The following is a 17,521-nucleotide window of genomic DNA, read 5'->3' as shown; positions in this document are numbered from 1 at the left end:
CCATGATGAACAAGCCAGAACTATTTTCTGGTAAACAGTTTGCTGCTGTTGGTGTGTGGCTATGATCTGTTTTGTGCACAAGGTACAATAGTTTTCATGATTGACTAACTATGAACATCTGACTCCATTGGAAAGCCATTGGACATAAACAACGACTTTCAGCACCAGACTCCTTAACTTTTGCTATGACCAATGTGCAGTTTCATGCAACAAAAGAAAGCACCATAGGATGTGAATATGTAATGTTCAGAAAGAGGCTTATTTGTCAAAAAGAAGTTCAGAAAGAGGCTTATTGTAAGGTGTTGAAATGTATCTAGGTGAAAGTAGCCCATTGGGCAAAACCCTTGGACTGCTTTCAAGTCTTTTAAGTCGCAGATATTCTAAGAACATGATCCGAAGTAGCTCAATCTTTGAGAGTAAGGCTGGAGTGGAAACCACCTGAAGGCAGATAAGTAAAGATGAATTTTGATGGGTGCTCATATGGAAATCCAGGCATCTCAGGAATAGGAGTATTAAGAAACTCTGACAGGAGGATATTGGGTATGTTCTCAGGACCGATCAGCAATAGAAACTCGCTGAAGGCTGAACTATTGGCATTACTACAAGGGTTAAAGCTAGCCAAACAACTAGGATGCAGACATGTTGAAGTGGAAGGGGACTCAAAAGTAGTAATTTCATGGGCAACAAATAGCAGCCACACCCCATGGATGTTTAAACATGTGATTAGGAAAGTGGAGAAGTGCAAATGGGCTAGCTGATGGATTAACAAAACAAGGGGCTTTGAGACAGCACTTATTTTGGGCTACACTGTAATGAGGGGTGAATAGAGTGATGAAAGGGGATCATCAGTCCCATCATCAAGTTGTATAAACTGATTACAATCTGAATTTTAATAAAATACATATTTACTCATAAAAAAAAATTAAACTCAAGATGATGATAGGATGTAATGATCAAAACGATAGAGATGAGAACAACAATGATGATGACCCCTTGAATTTCAGAGGGTCATCATCAACTGGAAAATTTACATGCCAGGCAGGACATCAACTGGAAAAAAATAATATATATTAAATAAAGAGGAAAAGAAACACCACATATATTGATAATCTCCTGCATACAGACTATGTAAAGCTTGATAAAAGAAACTGCTAGTGCTAAATCACCTAAATATTATGCTACTATATTATTTAGCTTAAGCATATCCACTGGTGTGGAATGATCTCAGGTCATTCGAGAATCCAGGATGTTCTAAGTGGGTTAAGGAGACATATTGTCCTTTGGAGGACTTGGGGGTGCTCGCTTTGGAATATATGGAATAACAGGAGTTCCATACTCAATTGGTCCAGATTTTATAGTCTCCCTTGAACTTGAACTTGGAGGCGGATCAAGATGACCATAATCTTCCAGGTTCAAATTTCCCAAGTTTTTCCTCTTGCTTGGACTATAGTTTTCATCCTGCAAATAACATAGAAAAAAGAACCATATCTAAATCAGCAAAAAAATTCCCAATGGCATATTATTTAATGAAAAAATGCAGATCTATGGCCTTTTTAGCCAACATAGACTGAAATATTTACCTTCAATTTCCTGTAAGATGAAAACACCATCATAGTATCCCCATGGCTTGGTGAGACCTTACCTGGATTTCAGTGCAGCCTTAGTGGACTTGGTAAATAGGGTGAGTCAAGACAAGAAATGGTATGAATTGTAATTTCATAGCATAATACCACATACCAAGTTTTAGAACTCAACCATGACCTCAGAATGGTTTATGACCTCAGGATCAGGCACAAGCACCATCTACAATTGAGCATGCACTCAACCATGACAACTCAGAGGGAGCATCCAAAGATAGGAACTTTTGCATGTTGTAGCTTTTAAATTTTGGTTAGATTCAGTTACAAAAATGGAAGTGAAGGCAGAGGACCAGGCCACAAGCACCATCTCCCCCACTGAGCATGGACTCAACCATGACAACTCAAAGGGGGCATCCAAAGATGGGAGATTTTTGCCCTACGCAGTTTTAAATTTTGGTTGGATTCAGGTAAAGAGGAAGTGAAGGCAGATGATATTTTGGGGGTTCCTTGAATAATAGATTCACAGGGAGTTTTTAGTGGAGGAGAAAAGGAAGTAGACAATAGCAGTTCGCATCCAATAAAGGAGAAGAGAGGACAGGAGAGATGACACTATTAATATGGTCATTTATCACATTATGAAAATGTGGTAGTTCTGCTCTTAGATGAAAGAAAAAAGGAGAATATTTTTTGTCTCTGGTTAAACATAGATTCAAAAGGAGTTTTTAGATACTTTGGAATGGAAAACAATGGAACTTGTCTAATGGAGTATAAACAGTGGGGCTACGGTGTTATTAACAGGTGGTAATAATCACATTGGAAAAAGTGATGGTTCTAGTTTTATATAAAAGAAAAATGGCAAGTCTTCAATCAGCGCCAGAATTGAGAAGTGCAAACTCTTACTCAAGAATGTAACTTGTAGGTTTCCAGTTTCCAATGACATTTATAGGATACCAATTATAGAAAGAGATTAGCAACCCAAAAGAAACTAAAATTTGCACCTGCCCCAAGATCTCCACTAAAACTAGTTTCAGCTCATAAACCATAAAGAGATAAAGGTGATCTCCTGAACTAAGATCAAAAGAAAAGTTTAGAATACTATTTCATTGACTCAATTACAACACGCTACTTTGCTTCAATATCCACTCAAATTAGTGACCAGGAGCAAGTGTGCAGCTCACTGTAACAGATATATATTTATGAATGTCACTTGCCATGCACTAGATATTTTATACAGTGAATATAAAATGGATGGTAGTATTTCATGTAGTAGTTGTAGACAATTTGTTTATGTATTCAACCAATTCACCAAAAATCATAATCAACAGCTATAAAATATTTGGTGAGCCTTGAATTTATTTATATATTCAACCAATTCATCAAGATCCATAACTGTCAGTTATATTGGGTTTTCTTTCAGAGGTCCAGCAAAATATTTAGATAGATCATTTAAGTCAAGGGTCAAAGACAAGGATGTTCATATCCAGTGTACCCTTCCCTAGACCCAATATACCAGGTCCATTGTTGGGCAATGGCCCTTCATTTAAGGAGTCAAGTTCATGTTCTTCTCTGCACGGGCAGAAGCAGGGGGCCACCCCCATGCTCACCCCGTATGCACACAAACACACATGAAGGCACTTTACTTTTCTGTACACTGGCCCCTCAAGGACAACTTTATGAGTTCACCTCCGTCTCTCCATAGTACATACAGTGGCTTTGACTTCCCTGTATCACCTTGTTCCCATAGAGGATTCAAAAAGACAAACTTTGGTTTAGGCTGCTATAGCCTCTACTATATATGAACATTTAAACCTCATGGGAGTAGAATTTGTTGAAGATGAACGTCAGGGATACAGCTATATGTGATTAGCTTACTGAAACTTATTTTTATAATGAAGAATAGAACTCTTGCCAAGTTCTGAAATCATTTGCATCACATTACTTGATGGCTTGATTGATACTGGTGGTTACTGAAACTGTGATTAGAACTCCTTAAAAAGTTGTATATACTAAAACCATACACACTTGAATTAGGGGACATTGAGAACATAGAAAACCATGTAAGTGAAGTTACAGAACTCAGGACCATAGGACCCCCCAGCCCCCCACATCAATCAGTTCTTGTTCCTAAAGCCCAAGAAATGAACCAATGCTCCAGAACACGACCAATTTCATTATGCACAGTCCTTCTGGATGCAGACCCATAATACAAGCACATTTCATATACCAAATCTGTATCCTCTACTGAAGCTTCAGTGGGCATTTCTCTACCATCAATCATGATAGCACATTTTCTTGCAATGCAAAGGTAAATTACTTATACCTCCCCTGAGGTTTTGGTCAAATACTAGTACCTCTCATTGGGTTTACCTATTAATTTACTAACCCCTTTTAGTTTCAGTGACAGAAAGATTTCGGTTGACATTAAAAACTTTAGGTCTATTTTACCTTTTATTTGGCACTTTCTTGTATATTGTATCATTTATACTTCTTGAAGGGACAAAATTTTTCCACCAGTTAAAGTGTGAACGAACAATTGAATACAGATTCAAGAAAAATAAAATAAAATCTTGATATACAAAACAGTAATTAGTGCTTGTAAATTTTAAAATATATTTTAGAGGCAAAAACTAGTATTTCATTGTTAAAAGCACTTTGGTAAAATGTATATTTCTGTCTTTTCCATAAGCAAACCACTGTAGTTTTGTGGTCGAAGTGGGTCAAGTTATTAAGGTGGTGTTTGGAAGCGTGGGTGCTTTTGGGACCAATTTTCAAGAAAAAACGCCCATGCTTCCAAGACCCGTTTTTCACAAAAAAACGCTTCTGCCATGTAGGCAGTGAGCAACAATATACTGTTTGGTAAGGTGATTTTCATCATCGTTTTTCATGTATGTACTAACAGGTAAGCACCACATAGGATACACATCAGTCAACTGCTGGGGGAAACGGTTCACCGATGCATGAAACGCCAAATTCATCGGTGGGGTCCCAATTTTCGAGGCATGCCTGATTTTTTAACAATCAGCTGAACCAAACAATGAGATACATGGGCATTTGTTGAAACGCCTATGTGGATCCGACGTGGCACTGTTTTTTTGAAAAACGGCCACGGTTCCAAACATCCCCTAAGTAAACTTGAGGGGTGGCAATGAAACCCCAAGGGTTGGTATAAGTAGTTTACTCAAAGGTTTTAGTTACTAAATCATCCCACACACGTATCCACTCCCATACAAAATTGATTCCCCGACCAAAGTGGGATAAATGCCATCCCTTTTGGTTCACCAGAGCTTACTAGAAGATCTCAACTCCCATAGTCCCATGTACCTTTCTTGGGTTATACTTTGCTTTGAAAGTTTGAGGTGGTACTCTGTCACCAGAAATTGCATGTAAACACCGAAAACGATTAGAAGAAGGGGGAAAGATAATAAAAGAGTAATCTAATTTTCCTTCACAGAACAATAACCAGATAATTATGAAATTATGCAAAACAGGAATTACACAACCCCCTTCCTCTCTCTCTCCCTCTCTCTCTCTCTCTCTCTCACACACACACACAAACTTAATAACTGTTGTTTCAGCAGTTCTGAATTCAGAACTTACATAAGAGGCGCCAAATAGGTAAATGCAGAACACACAAACACATACATAAACTCAACAACTGTTGTTTCAGCAGTTTTGAATTCAGAAATTACATAAGAGGTATCAAATAGCTAAATGCAGAAAGTTGAGCACTGGAACCTCATAGAGAATAAAATTTTACGTTTTCATGGAGGTGGGTCTATTTGGAATCTCCCCTTATCGGTCTAAATGCAGGGTAAGTAATAGTTCCCCCAGCTTGTTCTCAGGCATCCAAGCTAACCTCACCATTTTCCTTCTCAAAACCGCAGCTTAATACGGAAGCAAATCAGAAATGAGATTCAATCAGAAGTAGGCAACAATAAAACAAAAGGCTATAGCAGACGACTTCAATGAAGTAGTACCAAAGAAACTCCAATCCAATCAACTAAAAACATTCTCTTAGTAGAACTAGCCAACAAGGTGAAAGCTTTCTATTTAATGCCAGTACAATATACATGGAAAGGGAACATCAGAGAGAGAGAGAGAGATACCATAGACGGAGCTGCTGGTGAAGGCGAAGAACATCAATGCTATTCCAGCCAATGTAACAAGAACCCAGGACCCAAAAGTCTTCATTACTCAATGTAAATCCCACTTTTTCCTCAAAAGCCAAAACACGAAACGGAGTTCTTCAGAGTTCAGACAACTTTTCTCTCACAATGAGTGCTCTCTCGGCAGTCGGCACTCAACCGCTCACTCCTTAAGTAACAAAACGCAACCGACGAAAGTTTCCTCCAGGGGAAAAAAACTCAAAAAGACTCTCTCTCTCTCTCTTTCTCTCTCTCCCAGAATACACGTGGAGACGAGCGGAGTTCATAGAAACCCATGTCAGAATTTTTTTAATGTGTCAGTCAAAAATGTTCAAAACAATAGAAATACGAGATCTTCTTTCTCTCTCTCATTTAATATCGGTCTTTAATGGAGATATAGAGGTTTGTCCAGACTCCAGAGTTGTAATTTGGTGGAGAGAAGAGAGGGCGCGCGTGAAAGAAAATTGAATGTTGGCTATGGTGTAAAACGAGCCTCTTAGATTGAGAGGGACTGAGGGAGCATTTGGCCGTAGGCACGTCACTCTTCTTGCTTCTTTCTCCGTTATTGACTCTACGGAACGGAGCCACCTCGGAGTTGTGTTTTGAACCGTGGGAGTAATCGCTTAAAATACAAAAATTTTGTTTTTTGGAGCCAAATACAAAAAAAAATGACAACTGTCTCGTGATGCGAGACACCTTTACATCAATTATCTGGCTTAAATGCTCGTTTGGACGCTGGATCACGCAAGCATGTTTTTATGGGAAGTGCTCAAGTGGCAACATTGTTCAAGATGATAATATTAATAACACCTCAAATTGGTAGCAGGAACAGTTTGGTTAATGGTTATGGCCTTATGGGCTTACGCTTATGGCCCTTTCATGTCTAATAACTCTAGTATTTCAGATATTTGTGCCTCTTATCAGAGGATTATAACAAAGGAGTCTGTTTACAATTATGCTTGAAATTTTAGCAGTGTTGTTTACAATTATCAAACCAATTATCAAACTTCAAAGAAGGCTTCATCAAGTTATGAGATAGATTTACACCCAATGTGGAAAAATACCCCCTTATGACCTTCATTTGCTAACCAATCTGCAGCCTGGTTGTCTTTTCTATGAATGTAATTGTATACCATCTCAGAGCCTCACAGCCACCTTCCCTTGTGATCCTTTTGCATTTATCTACTACTAATCAAGACCCGTGCAATGCATGGACTTTATTTATCAGCAAAATTGAAGATGGAGCTCCATGACATTTCTAATTAAATGGTGTCTATGTATATCCGATCACAATCTAAATTGCACTATAGTGAGAGTGACCAATTTTCTATTCTCTAGATAAATTTGTATTTTTTTGTATCTTAATCCTAATTTTTATTATTTTTTTTGGAAAATATATTTTATTGGTTTATTATTATTTATGTATTATTTTTAGGTAAAATTATAAAAAATCCCTTTATAACAATTCTATAAACTGCCTTTGTGTTTTGACCCTAACAAAGGCCTTCTCTATAGTTTTGAGAAAAAAGTGAAAATACCTCCTTTCCCTTAGCTCTTCGGCATCAAAGACAATAAAATTACCAAAATACCCTTATCATTGTTAATGCATTATTATACATAATTTAAAGTTTCAACTTTACCCTCCACTTTTTGTTAGACAACTTTCAAAGAATAATTCTCCTTGCTCTCTTTAGACAAATGTAAAAAGGTTGAAGTGAAGAAAAATTAATGCATTACAACAACGTCTTTTATTCGAAATCCTCACGAAAGGAAGGTATTTGCACTTTTTTCAATACAATAGGGGGGTTGTTAAGGTCAAAACACTCAGGAGTTTCATAGGATTATAAGAAAACCCAAGGAGGTTTTATAATTTTCCTGATTTTTATATCAAATTTATATTGATTTTAAAATAATTAAACTATGTTTAAAACTAATATTTTTTATTAATTTTTGAAATTAGTAAAAAATGAATTTATTTAAGTATATTAAGTTTTTATTAAATTTAAATTCTGTGTGAAATTTAATTAACTATATAAATTTTTACTTTTTAGTGGAACTTAAGTTGGTTTTAAATTAATAAAATTTAATTATAAAACTAATAATTGTTAGATAATTTTGTATTAGTATTATATTAATTATAAATTGATATTCGTTTTTAATTTATCTTATTCCATTTATTAATTAAATTCTTTTTGTTATATTAATAAATATATTTTATTATGGTTATTTAAGTAACTTACTAAGTTATTTTTATTATGGTTAATTAATTTTTATTATTTTCAAATTGAATATAAATGGATTATAATTTTAAATGGAAGTAGATTATTTAGTGCAATAATATATCCTTGAATATCTCAATTTCAATATAATTAATCTTTACCGATAATTTAATACAAATATGTTTATTATAGAAAATTCAAAAAAAACAGAAAAAAAAAGATAAATGCCTTTAAAAGAAGCCAGAAAAGAGAAGAGTGGTTTTGAGAATAAACCATAAGGAAAGAAAGTGCCAGCTTGGCACATTGCACTTTAATATATAGACATAGATTCGTTAGCGTCTCTATGGCGTCAATTGTTGTCCTCGAGTCTTCTTCAATGATTACCTTCCCCGCTCCTATCATGATTTCTAATTTATGAGTTCAAGGCATTCTCTCGTTTCAACCACTATCACTAATAAGATTCCAATGGGACTAGTACTTGATTTGATAACTTTTCCTTTAGGTTGCGTTTGGTTTGTGGGATGGGAAGAGAATATGGAACATTCCTCCCTTCTCATGTTTGGTTTGTGGGATGTCATGAGATGGGATGGGAAAAAGGTGGGATGTGGAGTCCCACCAAGTGGAAATGTAGGGGGAAACTTATTTAACAAAAAAAGCACCTTCCTTAGTATTTCTAAGAGTCAATACTAGTTCCATGAGCCATAAATAAATTATTAATTATTTAAGAACATATTAACAAAAAAATTAATAAATAACTTAAAATAAATAATTAATAAATTTATTAATCAATAAATAATTTAATAATTAATTATTTTTCGGAATAAAATATTAAAATTATTATTAAGTCATAAGTATTAATAAAATAAAATATAAATTAATAAAAAATAAAATATTAATTAATGTTAATGATTAATTAACAATAAAAATAATAAATCGGAAAAATATTATTAAATAATTAATAATTACCAACAAAATATTTAATAATTAATTAATGATTTTATAATTAATAATTTAATTAAAAATTATCAATGAAAAATAATTTTATAATTTGTGAATAATTAATATTAAAATATTAAAATTATTAATTAAGTTATGGGTATTAGTAAAATATAATATTAATAATAACTTATAAACTAATAAAATATAAAATATTAGTTAACTAAAATAATTAATTAACTAATTATGGATTTTAAATAATTAATATCTGATTAATAATAAAAGTATTATTAACTAATTAATAATTAACTAAGTAATTAATGAATAAATAAATAAGGATTTTGTTTTTAATCTAATTAATAATAAAAAGTATTAATTAATTCACAGTAAATATTGATAAAATAAATTTTAAAATATTAATTCTTAATTATTAATTAATTATAAAATTACTTCATTAAAATATTAATGATCAATCATTAATAGTAGTAAAATATAAAATAATAACAATATTACGAACTAATTAATTAATAATAATTACTAGGTTTGATTTTCCCACTATTTTACCTTTTGCATCCAAACAATGGAACACAAAAAATTTTCACCCATTTTCTCTTTGCTTTTCCTATCCCAGCAAAATATTCCCATAAACCGAACACAGCGTTATGTTCCCTTAGGATTGGGAGGCAGCCAAAGGAATTGTTGTTTTCCTCATCTTTTGAGGCGTCAAAAATTATTTTGACTCCATTTTCCTCAGGCGGGGGTCCAATGGATCCATATTCTAGTATAAATTTTGGATTGGGCCTTCCCTAGTCTTTCCTAGGCTTTAATGTATTCCTTCATGTTTCGGAATGCTTTTGTTACCATTTGTCCAATTTTTTATTTTTAATTTCTTCCCACATTTTTAGTATTATTGATTGAGCATTTAGTTGAGTAGGTGTTGGAAGATAATCTGATATATAGTAGGGCCCTTGCTTGCCTAGCCATTTTTGGCAATGCATGAACATATGACCCTCAATCAGGGTCACAATGGATCCATTTGTTATGGAGTCTCTCTCTAATTTTTGGATGGTAGATTATTTTCTCTAGTAACTTGCTAAATTTTCTATTTCTTTCATCCAATTCTTCCTCCCTAGCTATTTAACATTGCATAGGCTGAATTGATCTTGAAGGATCCGCTCATACTTACTTTCCATATATCCTCAAGCACTGATTGCCACCCCAACCCTATCCACCAGACACTATGGTTGCACGGAACCTCTCCCTTGAATGACACCATACATACAACTATGAGAGATGTTTCAGATGTGCGGCTGTATTTGTGTGTGGGTAATCAATTTCGAGCTTATTTGTTTTTTTTTTCCTTGTATAATGTCTTTGGTTCTCTCTTTAAGCCATGTTGTGAATTGGGTGGGGTGATCATAGACCAGGATTAATACCCATGAAAAGGGGATAGACAGGACCACCATCCTGCCTGCACCCCAGGGCTGGATTAGATTAAATCAGATTTTTGAGTTTATAGTTTTAAATAATCTATTACTATATATTAAAACAAAACTAGCCATGTCGGATGGCATCTCCTTTCCTTTCTCCTTTATCTAACATTGTGTTCCTAGCTGACTGCGATCAATTTGAGCTTTAATTGAATAGTTTGGGCTTGAGTTTGATTTATATTCTAATTGAACTCAAATCTACTTCCAACGTTGAGGTAAGTTCAATTAGTTATGTGAACATGAGCTCGACCAATAAACAGTTTGGTTTGAAAGCTCGCAAACCTGTCTCAATTTACACATACATACATAAATACATACTATTAAAAGTGTGTGGATGAGAATTATGGATTTTTTTAATAAAATACCCTTATTTTTTAAATTGTTCTTTCTTTATTTTAAGTGCAAAAAATATAATTTGAACTACTACTTTTATTAAATTTATTATATTCTTCATTATTAAGTTCTATATTAAGGTATTTACTCCCATTTCTTTTCATTAAATCTTATATTTAAGGCACATTAAATAAGTGAGCTTTGTGAAATTTTTTTGACTAAAACAAACTGAGGGTAAAAATATAATTTAAAGTATTATTAATTCACTTCATTAAATTCCTTCTCATTAAAGTATTAACTCTCATTCTCTCCTTAGATACTTTATTCAAAATATTTTTGTTTCTCATCAGTAATTTCTATAAATTTAATCTATATCCAATATTTTTAACAATGTAAAACCAATATTAAAAACCAACATAGAAAATAACTAAACAAACCACTCTTTTGTTTGAGTGGCAAGTAAATAGTTCAACCATCTGCGTCAAATGAGTTGACCAATGTTATCATAGTTAAATAATAAATAAATATAAATATTATAAAAATTATGAAAAAAATTAGACGCATCTCTTATATTATCTATTTATCATATCAAACAATAATAAGCATGCTAGATAAAACTATTTTTTATTCAATGGAAATGAAATACAATGTTTAAAATTGACCCAAAAACGAAACCATTTTCCTATTCAAGTGGTGGATCAATGGTTCAACCTTTTAGATCAAATGGATCAACCCATGATATAATAAATAAATAATGATAAATTAAAAAATAGCGACACAAAAATTATTAAAAACATAGTAATTTTGTAAAATAACACTTAGGTGCATCTCTATATTATGTATTCATCATAATAAACAAAAATAAGTGCGATAGACAAGAGTTATTTTTATTAATGGTAGAAATAAAATTAAAAAGTAACTAACATAAAAAGAAAACTATTTGCATCTAATTGATGGTCAATGGTCCATAGTGAGGCAAATTAGGTTGGCTTAGCTTGCACTCAAATTGACCTATCTCGTAATTTTAGACAAGTTAGCTTTGATTTTTCGGTCCTTGCCTTGGCCCTAAGCCTAAACTCAAAAGTTTGGGATTTTTTATTTTTTAGGTTGGGCCCGAGCATAGCTAGGGATGGCAATTTATACCCTACTCGGTGGGTACCCGCCCCCAAAGTTCAAAAAATCGATTTATACCCTACTCGGTGGGTACCCACCCCCAAGGTTCAAAAAATTGATACGATATGCCTGTATCGAGCATATCGTATCGTATCTTTTGGGTCCTGAAACACTTGTAAGTACCAAAATTTTAAAAATCCTTTTTTAATAAAAAAAACCCTTTTTTAACTCCCAAAAACCAAAATTTGAAAAAAAAACTAAAAAAAGTTAATTCCGTGTGTATCTAAGTACCGGTACCCAGAGGCGTATCGATACTTTGAACCATGCCCGCCCCTACCCTCCCTGATGGGGCATGTCTTTTCTTTTGCTTAAAGGATGGGTTTTGGGATTCTACAACTCGTAGGGTACGGTATTAGGCTAAATCCAAACCTCCTTGGCCCGCATATTGTTGGAAAACATATAAATTTTATGCACTAAGTCTTGAATTTAACAATATTTTGAATTTTACATGAAGGATAATTGATAGTTTATGTGTTTTTTACATGCCTTAATCAAATAATTGGATTTTATTTTTTTATTTGTGTTATTTTACTTGTTTATTTCTTATATAGGATAAAAAATAATAGGTGTAGGTTCTAAACCCAACCCACCTCTACCCTCGAATGTGGGGAGGGTAGGGTTAGAGAGGGTTTTGCATTTTCATGTGTGGGGAGAGTTTGAATTCTCAAAACCCTCCCTGAACCCGCCCTATTGCCATCCCTAAGTATAGCCCTTAGGTAGCTAAAGTTGGACCTAATTATATACATACAATCATAAATACATAATTAACACATATTTGCATACATGTAATGCAATTATACACATACATTTTATGTCAAATTTTATCATGGGACTAATTGATAGAACTAATTCCAAGACTAACCTAAGTGCATCAAATTTCAATGCAAGTTGGGCCCAAGTTGGACAAATCAGGCTTGACTTTTGATGAGGGGTAATTTGGTCCAACCTATCGACACCCGAACACGTGGAAGCAACCTGATGACTGGATGATGACTCGACATTCTCTACCACCTCAGCGAGCCAGGTCAGCTCGGGTACCTAGGGTACCTCGGCCAAGACCGAGGTCCGAGCAACTCGTGATGGCCCGACTTTTCGAGGTGACACTTAGTCAACTTCTAGAAGCTAGCCAACTGTCTCTGACCTCTTTGGGATCGCACTACATGTTTGCAAGCCTTATCCTCATCCCGCCTGGATCATACAGACTCGATAAGCCTTATCAGCTCACACGAAGCCCACCTCCTGGTGTGGAACGGATTCCTAGTAGTACAGGGTCAGGGATCTCAGAAGTGTTTTGTAAGACCTATGACAACTCACCTATATAAGGGCATCAACCCCAACGTTACAAGGTATGCGTGATTATTTGCTCACTAGCCTTCTAGCATACAAGGTTTCAACTCACACACAAGTTACTAACTTAAGCATCGGAGCACCCACACCGGGTCCTCTGATCATTCATCTTTTTGTAGTTCGACCGGAAAACAAAGCGGACCGATGTTCGAGCTGCCCTCCATCTAAGAGCATCTAGATCATGCACCATCAACTTTAATCCAAAGCCTTAGGTCTAGTGGATAGGGTTGGGTTAAGGTTAAGACTAAATTAAGCCCAACTTATTTGACTTGCACCATAATGGTTCAATTGTTCAAGTAAATGGTTAACCAATGTTATCATAATTAAATAATAAAAAATTTAAAAAAGAGATAGAAACACAAAAAATAAAAAAATACATAATATTTTGTAAAACATTTTGACACATTTTAGATATTATAAAGTTATCAAACAAAAATAAGTGTGACAAACAAAAAATATTTTTAGAATTAATTATGTAAATGGAATATAAAATTTAAAGTTGCCCAAAAATGAGATTTTTATTTTCAAGTCAAATAGGCTAGAACATGATGTCATAATTATATAATAAAAATTCAAAAAATAAATATAAAATCTAAGGCTCCGTTTGGCGTGTCTACTCATGCGGTCAGTCAGCTATTTACAAGCTCGATATATTGTGATTCGGTCTTTTCCTATTTGGTTTGTGGCAGATCTAGCCGCCAAAAGCCGATGTGACGAAAAGACGCGATAAGGGTGATTTTCGGGAAGCTCCAAATGATGCTTTTGCGTTTTTTTTTCTATTTGTCTTTGCGTGGAAAGATGTGTGGAAAAACACACCTTAACCAAACGGGTTTCAGGTTGCTCAGATCTTAATGCAAAAGCTCAATGTGTCTTTCGACCGACAGAGCTACTAGAAGATCTTCCAAACTTGCCAAACGATCCCTAAATTTGTCTTGCCATGTTCTGATGTGCAACATATATGCATATTTACTAGTACTAGTAATTAAGCACATGCATTGCACGTGGGGAATTTTTCTTCATATTAATTACTTGAATTTTGGATATATCATAGTTAAGATAGAAATTGAAAATTAACAAAAGTAACAATATGATTAAAAATAAATTTAAATATTTATTATTCAATTATGACATCATGGGTTTCTTTGAAAAGTTGAATCGTCGACCCACCATCTAGATAAGAAAATAGCTTTGCTTTTGGATTAGTTTTAAGTTGGGGAAAATTATAGTCCAAGCCGGTTGTACATTTAAAATTAAGCTACAAGTTGGTCCATAAACCAACAAAACTTTAACAACTTGCTCTACATTTCAAATTATAAAAACATTCGCCATGTCATCGGAGGCTTATGTGGTTGTTGCCAACATGGGACTCTTAATCCATGTTGGACACAACAAAAAGCTTATATTGAAATTTCTCTTTAATGTTAGGTGATTGGAAAATAAAGAAAAGGGTTTTTAGTCTCTCTGTCTCTCTCTCTCAATCTTCCATACACTCTCTCACTCACAATCATCTTTATCTGCTCAATGACTATGTGATTTGAAAATAAATAAAAATGATTTTTGGTTTCTGTATTTATGTTCTCTATATCAGTTTCTCTTATTCTCTCTCTACCTATCGTTCTCTCTCAATCTTTCTCATTCTCTTTCTCGTTCGATCTCTCCTTCTCCCTTAATTTCTATTGTTCTCCCTTAGTTTCTCTTCCGCTCCCTCTCTCGTTTTTTATTTTCTTACACACTTATATGGTATTAATCAGATCGTATAAAAGAACATGAGACCAACTTGGTATGGTTAAAAAATCATTACATCAATTTAATAAAAATTCACAAGAAACTTTTGGCTATGAAATTTACACTAACTAAAGAACGATAGAGATTGAGGGAGAAGGAGAGAGGGAGAGTGAGGGAGAAGAATGAGAAAGATTGAGGGAAAACAATAGAGATAGGGGTTTTGATATGGCTACAGACCAAAGCTGAGAGAGTGGGAGAGACAGAGGGAGCGGGAGGTCGAGAGATGACTATGAGAGTGTGGGAGAAGGGAGGGAGATCGAGGAACAAAGGGAGAGAGAGAGAAAACAAAAACCTATTTTCGGTATAGGTATCTTGTTGTGTCCAACATGGACTAAGAGTCCCATGTTGACAACAACCACATAAGCCTCCAATGACATGGCGGGAGTTTTTATAATTTGAAATGTAGAGTTGGTTGTTAGAGTTTTGTTGGTTTTTGGACCAACCTGCAACCTAATTTTAAATGTACAACTGACTTTGACTATAATTTTCCCTTTAAATTATATATTTCATTTACATTATATAAAATATTGTTTTACTTATCACACTTAATTTTTGTTTGTCTATGGTAACATTTGACTCAAACCACTAACCCACCATCTAAAAATAAAATTTGTTTGATTTCTAAGTTCACATTAAATTTTGTATTACATTTCCATCACTGATAAAATTATTTCTTATGTACAAAACTTATTTTTCTTCAACATAATGAATGCAGAATATTAGTGATGTACCTAATATTTTATTTTTTATAAATGTATAACATTAAATATGTGCCCAAAATTTTCTTCATCTTTTTTCTTTTAAATTTTTGGGATTCTTTGTATTTTCTATTGTTAAAAATTTTATTATGTGACTATGACATCATTTCATTTCTAGGTAGATTTTGAATTTCATAATCCATTTTCATCATAAATAAAAATACTTCTTACATTTCATAGTTATTTATTTTAATTTTTTATTATTTAATTATGAAATTATTTATTAATCTATTTGACCCCAAATGGTCAAATTGCTTGCCCACCACGAAGAGAAAAGAAAATGGTTTTGTTTTCAAATTACTTTTCAAAATATTTATTTTTATACTATTAAAATTAATATTATGAATTTAATTAGAAGAATTTAATGATAAGAAAAATATATCTTAAATATAGGATTTAATGAGAGAGAATAGAAAAATATTTTTATTTCCAATTGGTTTTAAATTTTACATTCCATTTCCATCATCAATAAAAACATTTCTTACTTATCATACTTATTATTGTTTAATATGTATGTTAAAAATGTTCCCATTTTTTTATTTCAATTTTTCATTTTATCTATTTTTAATTTTATTATTTAATTGTGGCAACATGGATTAGTCCATTTGACCAAAAATTGATTTAATTTCTTACTGATGAAGGAAGATTTAGCTCGACCTCGTAATCACTTAACACGTGGCAAAGGCAAACAGCTTGGCACAACCGCGCTCCCAGGGCGCAAGCACCAAAGGGAAGAAACCAGCAGTCCGAACTCCCTACTAGGAGCCTGAACTCCCTACGAGGAGCCCGACCTCCCTACTAAGAGCCCGACCTCCCTACTAAGAGCTCGAACTCCCTACGAGGAGCCCGACCTCCCTACGAGGAGCCCGAACTCTCCCTTAGGCCCTGAGCCACACAAGGCAGTGACCCGAACTGGCCCACCTCATGGAAATTCGGGACACTCCCGTATCCGAACTCAAGACTTCACCTCGTTCGCCACTCCAGCACTTCGCCTCCGAGACGCCAAACCGAACAAACGTACCATACCTGACACCGAGGAGGTCCATATCCAAGGGCGGCGCACCTGACTGACTTGGGATCTGACGCTTGACAGCCGCACTTCAACGGTCACCTACCACTGCCACCTGCCACCGTCATCGCCAGTCGCAGAGACGGCCCCGACAAAAGGGAGTAGTGGCGGTTCTGTCAAGCAGAGGGGATGACACCCGAACTGGCAGGAGACTAGAGGTAACCGTACCTGACCTGACAGAAGCTTAGGAGTGAGTGCACGAGGTGGCTATAAAAGGCTCCCTACCCCCAAGAACAAGGTACGTGAACTTTGCGCCATCTGGTTTTATCTTGCCTAAGAATTCTAACTTGAGCTTTGGAGCATTCATACCGGGTTCCCCCCGGAGCTTCCTCATCTTCTCTGTTTCAGGCTCCCTATAGCTCCGGTCAGAGGCAAGGTCGTTGACAGCTAGGACTCAGCCGGATTGCGCACCATCAATTGGCGCCGTCTGTGGGACACTTCTAAAAGCCTCCCTCTAAACTCTCATAACCTCTTTTCTTCAAAAACCCCAACACTCATGGCTTCTTCCAGCAACGCCGGACGTGGCACGGAGGCAAACACCACTGGGGAACAACTTCAAGTCCCCGTGGTGTGTGCCGGACAGTTCACCATCCCCCTTTCGGTGGATGGGATCCCCAGCTTGAATGCGACACAAGCAGTGGCGCTCGTAAACCTTCCTACCATGAGCATCCCCTTTCCCCCCCTAT

General features: G+C 34.9%; 1 protein-coding gene across 1 annotated transcript; it reads right to left on the bottom strand.

Moving 5' to 3' along the window:
• Positions 1 to 1,051: 1,051 nt before the first annotated feature.
• LOC104611636 (uncharacterized) lies at positions 1,052 to 5,927 on the bottom strand. The gene is made up of 3 exons (XM_010278777.3): positions 5,687 to 5,927; positions 1,581 to 1,642; positions 1,052 to 1,458 (listed from the first exon to the last, which is right to left on the bottom strand). Exons 1-3 carry the CDS (start codon positions 5,769 to 5,771, stop codon positions 1,261 to 1,263), a joined length of 345 nt encoding a protein of 114 aa, XP_010277079.1. The 5' UTR covers positions 5,772 to 5,927; the 3' UTR covers positions 1,052 to 1,260.
• Positions 5,928 to 17,521: the final 11,594 nt, after the last annotated feature.

This window comes from Nelumbo nucifera, chromosome 1 (genome assembly GCF_055504915.1).
Source record: "Nelumbo nucifera cultivar China Antique chromosome 1, China Antique-T2T, whole genome shotgun sequence".
Lineage (NCBI taxonomy): Eukaryota > Viridiplantae > Streptophyta > Magnoliopsida > Proteales > Nelumbonaceae > Nelumbo > Nelumbo nucifera.
The sequence above is the reverse complement of the archived record's forward strand: the minus strand, read 5'-3'. Positions and strand labels throughout refer to the sequence as shown.

Coding starts and splice junctions, on each gene's coding strand:
- LOC104611636 (XM_010278777.3), bottom strand. CDS start 5,771: ATGAAGACTTTTGGGTCCTGGGTTCTTGTTACATTGGCTGGAATAGCA. Junction 1,643..5,686: donor CACCAGCAGCTCCGTCTATG/GTATCTCTCTCT, acceptor ACTGAAATCCAG/GTAAGGTCTCACCAAGCCAT. Junction 1,459..1,580: donor CATCTTACAGGAAATTGAAG/GTAAATATTTCA, acceptor TGTTATTTGCAG/GATGAAAACTATAGTCCAAG.